This window comes from Plasmodium gaboni, chromosome 7 (assembly GCF_001602025.1).
Source record: "Plasmodium gaboni strain SY75 chromosome 7, whole genome shotgun sequence".
NCBI lineage: Eukaryota > Apicomplexa > Aconoidasida > Haemosporida > Plasmodiidae > Plasmodium > Plasmodium gaboni.
The window spans coordinates 783,675-789,511 of record NC_031487.1 but is presented as its reverse complement, the minus strand read 5'-3'; the positions used below and the strand labels follow the sequence as shown (position 1 = coordinate 789,511).

The following is a 5,837-nucleotide window of genomic DNA, read 5'->3' as shown; positions in this document are numbered from 1 at the left end:
TTCTTCAAGTAATTGATAAGTTTCATCTTTCATATGAGCATCTACTATTTTTAATTTATCCAAAAAATCTATAACAGATATTAATATGCTCTTATATTTATTCATATCTTCAATAGAATCACTTTCATATATAAAAGTATTGTCTTCAATATAACTTAATAATTCTTTTTGTATTTTTAAATTCTTCTCTTTAAGAATTTCATTTTCTTTTGTTAAATTTTCACATATAATTTTTTCATTTTCTATTATAGAATCTATATTTTGTTCGTTTAAATTTTTTGAGTGTAACTTATACATAGTTCAAAAAAAAAAAAAAAAATAAATAAATAAAATAAATAAATAAATAAATAAAAATTTTGGATTGTGTTTTTTTTAATTATTTGAATAAATTCAAAAAAATAAATAAATTAATTAAAATACATATATAATATATATAAAGATACAAATTAAAAATAATAAAAATAAGATGAAAATGTTATACACATAAATAAATAATATATATATATATTTAAATGCCCAAATTATTAAATATACAATTCACATTAATAATATTATTATTTTTTCAAGGATTCATTTAAAATTTCCTCATTTAAAATAATTTAACATAATAATAAAAAAAAAAAAGAAAAAAAAAAAATAGATCTTCCTTTTTTTTTTTTTCGCTTGTTTATCCATATATATATATATATATATACATATACATATTAGACAAAAAAATTAGATGTATATTTATATACAATATACATATATTAAATCTTTATATATGTTTGCGGAATGTTATTTTATTAATCTTTATTGTTATATAGGAAAGAAATTGTTGCTGTTATGTTATCACTTCAATAATATGTCTTTAGCTTCATTAACCTTTGCAGCTATGTAAGTAGAACCTATAAAAAGGAAACATAAAAATAATATATATATATATTTATTTATTTATTTATATTTATTTATTCATTCATGTATATTCCCCTTATAATTATTATTACCTCCATTATCTGGGTGATTTTTTAACATTAACTGCTTATGAACTTCTCTAATTTTTTCTTTATTTGTTGTTGGGTTTATATTCAATATTTTGAAAGCTTCTGATTTGGACATATTTCTTTCAAATCCTTTTAAATCATTCTTTAAAAATAAATTATTCAAATTTTTATTAAAAGCTGAAGGAAAAAAGCTTCTTTTACCATTCATTTGAATTCCTTGGTTCCTTACATAATTTAATCCTTTCTTGACAAATAAAACACCACCTCCAAAAAGTAACATAACTACAGGCCACATTTCTTCTTTATGACTTTCTTTTTTATTTTTATTTTATAAATTAAAAAAGAAATAAAAAAAAAAAAAAAAAAAAAAAAACTACACTTTAGATATATTTATATAATATTTATCTACATTGTTTTTATTATTGTCATATATATATATATATATATTTATTAATTAATCCTTATAAACAACATTATAAGAAGAAATATATTTTCTTTTCAATACATTGTTATTATATATATATATATATTATAATAATCCATATATTATTAACATTTTTTTTTCTTTTTTGTATTATTAATTTTTAGAAAAAGAAAAAAAAAAAATCATAATATTATTATACAAATAAATCTTATGTCAAATGGATATATTGTTCTAACATATAAAATAAAAAATATTATATCTATATATAAATCCTTATATAGGGAATTTAAAAAAAAAGGAAATTTATAAATATATACTTATATCTTTTAAAAGGGTTGAAATAATTATAATAAAATTATAGGGGCAACAAAAAAAATAAAATAAAATAAAATAAATATTAAAATATATATATATATATATATATATGTATATATAATATTATATATGTATTTACTACAATTTTCTGAAAGGCATTTATTTATTACGCATATATTTTTTTTTCCTCATTATGATATTAATTAAATATATTATTAATTATATATAATATATATTTATAAATATATATTGTTATTAAATGTTTTCAAAAAAAAAAAAAATAAATAAATAAATATAAATATGTAAATATATATATATATATATATATATATATATATTATAAATGTTTTATATTTACCAAATATTAAAAAAAAATTAAAACAAATCATATACCAAAAAAAAGGAAAAAGGTTAAAAAAAAAATATAAAAATATCAGTAATATAAAAATTAGTTGTATTATATTTAAATATGACACATATTACTTTCCCTTTATATATATATATATATATATATATATGGAGTATTATAAAAAAATTAGAGATTATTTTCAGAATAAACAAAAGATGAAAGATATAAAAGATTTAATTTATATGTCTGGAAATAATTTCTAAAAAAAGGAAGGTATATTACATGTTCCGTTTTTATATTATATAAATTATTTTCCTTGCAGAGTTTATCAAGCTCTTCATTATCAATATATTTGTCGTAATCATGTGTTCCCTATGAGAAAAAAATAATCATATATATAAAATAAAAAAAAAAATATATATACATTATATATTATATTATATATATATATCACATTTGTGGTTTTTTTTTTTTTTTTTTTTTTTTTTTTTTTTTTTTTTTTTTTTTTTTTTTTTTTTTTTTTTTTTTTTTTTTTTTTATATATATTTTACCTTCTTCATCATGCGGAATATTTTTTCACCCAACATTATTGTATATAAATATGCAAGGAAATTTTTATTTATTGTTGTAAAAACAACTAGTGTATTTTTTGTGCATAATTGATTGATATAACTTAGGAATATATTTTTTTTGTTATTTGGGACATGCTCAATAACCTCAGAAGATATAATTATATCATATATTTTTTTAAATTTATTATTATTATGAATATTAACATATTCACTTAAATCACAATTAATATAATTAAGATTGATATGTAATTGTTTATATGTATTTCTATTTAATTGTTGTCTTTTTTTAGCTACATTTATTAATTTTTCTGATATATCAATACCATCAATATTTATTTTTATATCCTTTATTAAATCAATATTATGAATATTTTTTAATAAAAAATAAAAAATATTTTTTTCTATATATTCACATAAAATACCTCCACCACATCCTATATCTAAAATATTAATCTCTTTTTTATTCATGTTGTCTTTTATATCTTTGTAATATAAAAATTCATAATTTTTAAAAATAAAATCAAACCGTTTCTTATTATAATCATGTAAACTATATATATTTCTACCAATTATCTCATCAAATATATTATTCCATCTTCTTTTTATACATGTCTTATTTTCTTCTGTATTATTTTCATTATCATAATTCTCATTCCACCATTCTTTATCTTGCTCATCAAAAAAAGTTTTCTCTTTTTCATCATATGTATTATTATTACTGCTGTGGTATATTCTTTCATATTTCATAAAATAATTTACACGTAAAGTTTTTATTGATCTTAGTGATCTCTTCATATTATTTCAAAAAAAAACAAAAAAAAAAAAAAAAAAACACACATACATATTATATATATATATATATATATATATATATATATATATATATGTACCAATTTGTTTATTATATTTACTTTTATTTTTTTAGATTCACCCTGTTCCTGTGTAATACTTATATAATAACATAAAGTTATAAATTAATATCGTTTTATTTTCTTCTCATTAACAAAAAAAAAAATACTACTCATATTTTATAGTTTAAAAATTAACAATAAATATAAATATATATATATATATATATATATAATATGTGTTCAGTTTTCTTCTGTAATACTTACAAAAACATGTCACATTGGGATATATAATTTTATATGGAAATAATAATTTTTTCTTTTATAGAATTACATATTGGAAGGAAAAAAAAATATATATAAATATATAATTATAAATAAATAAAAAAATATATATATATATTATATTTATTTTATATATTCATATCATATTAAAAATAATATTTCACAGAAAATAAAATATACATATAATATATTATATATATATATATATATATTTCATTAAAATCCATTTTATGAATTAAAAATAAAATTATCAATATATATATATATATATATATATGTAATATTTTAATATCTATATTTTATTTTAATTTTTATGTAATAAATATTTTTATAACGTTTCCATTTGAAAAAATAAAATAGATATATTTATATATTAATGAATTATCTGAAATTTTATTATAGAATTAATTTACGTTCTATTTAGATATTATACTTCAATATATGACAATTTTTTTTTTTTTTATATAAAGAATGAATGTTAACGAAATACTATCTATATATGATAGTTTATATTCTATGTTTGATAAGTATATTATAAATAATAATAAAGATGGAATTTCTAACTACTGTTCTATATTTGTGAAGAAAGAATTTGTGGAATTTTTAAAATATGATGTTAATATAAAAATTATATCCAATAAAAAGGTTATAAAGAATAAAGATGAAATAATTGATGAACTTCTTTATGCTTTTAAAACTATGGGATCTTATATTAATAAGAGTGATTTGTTTTCAAAAAATGAAGAAATAGAAGATATAAATACCAAATATATTAAACTATTACTTATCCCATTTATTTTAGGGAGCTTATGCTATGAAACATTAAATATAAATATACGATATGAAAGATTAAAAGATGCTATATTATATTATAATGAATTTCTTAGATTGATAAATATGTTTAAAATTATTGAAATCGATGATTATTTATATGATGAAGGAACACAAACAAATCTAACCAATAGAAGAAATATTAAAATTAAGAGAACAAAAGATGAACATAAATTTGAAGTAATGTATAATGATATCTTACAAAAATTTAATCATCAAAATAATAAACAAAAAGTAAAGGATATACAACAAAATATATCTAATAACACATATGATACTTATGATGATATAGATGATGAAGAAATAAGAAAAATGTATATCTCGCTAATCCAACATAAATGTATGCAAACATTAAATACTATTGATTTAATCCATACAGAATTACCACTCTTAAAAATGAGAAATGATAAACAGCAAGAACAAAGAAATAAAGACGAAGAATATAATAATAATAATAATAATTTTTATAATAATAATAATAATTTTTATAATAATCATTCCTCAAATGAAATAAAAAATGAAGCAATCAAAAAACCATGGTTTTTTACTATTAAAAAAAATATGAAACCATCTGATATAACCGAACTAAGAAATTATTATAAAGATTTAGTGTTTAAACCTTTTCATAATTTACCAACGATTTCTTTAGAAGAATGTGCTCAAATGGAAATGCAGTATTCCTTAAAAGGTACGAATGATATTAATAATACACAAGGGTATAAAAACCTAAACGAAGAAAAAGAACTATTAAGAAATGAAAAGAATGATGATTATTATAAAGACCAATTAAAAAAAGAAGACGAAAAGGACCTACATGATAAGGAGTGGGATGATTGGAAAGACTTACATCCGAAGGGCATAGGAAACAAAAACAAAAATATAGGTTAATCATCTAATAAAAATTTAGCAAATTAATGGCCATAAATAAATATATATGTATGTATATGTATTTGTACATATACATTTATTTATTTATTCATCCATTTATCTTTTATCTTTTATCTTTTATCTTTTTCCTTTTTTTTTTTTTTTTTTTTTTTTTTTTTTTTTTTTTTTTTTTTTTTTTTTTTTTTTTTTTTTTTTTTTTTTTTTTTTTTTTTTTTTTTTTTTTTTTTTTTTTTTAAAAAATTAATTTTTTTTTATAATTTTAAAAAAAAAAAAAAAAAAAAAAAAAAAAAAAAAAAAAAAAAAAAAAAAAAAAAAAAAAAAAAAAAAAAAAAAAATAAAAAA

At 16.2% G+C, this 5,837-nt stretch overlaps 4 protein-coding genes across 4 annotated transcripts in view; 1 reads left to right on the top strand and 3 right to left on the bottom strand.

Moving 5' to 3' along the window:
• PGSY75_0724500 (hypothetical protein) overlaps positions 1-297 on the bottom strand; it is a gene marked incomplete at both ends in the record, with an annotated part of 1,381 nt that extends 1,084 nt beyond the window's left edge. Inside the window, one exon of the mRNA XM_018785086.1 lies at positions 1-297. Coding sequence (XP_018642587.1) covers positions 1-297 — 297 coding nt within the window.
• Positions 298-831: 534 nt separating this feature from the next.
• On the bottom strand, positions 832-1,278 carry PGSY75_0724400 (putative mitochondrial import inner membrane translocase subunit TIM14; the record flags this gene model as incomplete). The annotated part of the gene is made up of 2 exons (XM_018785085.1): positions 832-887; positions 987-1,278. The coding sequence occupies 2 exons, from the start codon at positions 1,276-1,278 to the stop codon at positions 832-834; spliced, it is 348 nt and encodes a 115-aa protein (XP_018642586.1).
• Positions 1,279-2,257: 979 nt separating this feature from the next.
• PGSY75_0724300 (putative 3-demethylubiquinone-9 3-methyltransferase) lies at positions 2,258-3,438 on the bottom strand (the record flags this gene model as incomplete). Its single annotated transcript, XM_018785084.1, has 2 exons — positions 2,258-2,443; positions 2,623-3,438. 2 exons carry the CDS (start codon positions 3,436-3,438, stop codon positions 2,258-2,260), a joined length of 1,002 nt encoding a protein of 333 aa, XP_018642585.1.
• Positions 3,439-4,247: 809 nt separating this feature from the next.
• PGSY75_0724200 (putative type 2A phosphatase-associated protein 42) lies at positions 4,248-5,495 on the top strand (the record flags this gene model as incomplete). The annotated part of the gene is made up of 1 exon (XM_018785083.1): positions 4,248-5,495. One exon carries the CDS (start codon positions 4,248-4,250, stop codon positions 5,493-5,495), a length of 1,248 nt encoding a protein of 415 aa, XP_018642584.1.
• Positions 5,496-5,837: the final 342 nt, after the last annotated feature.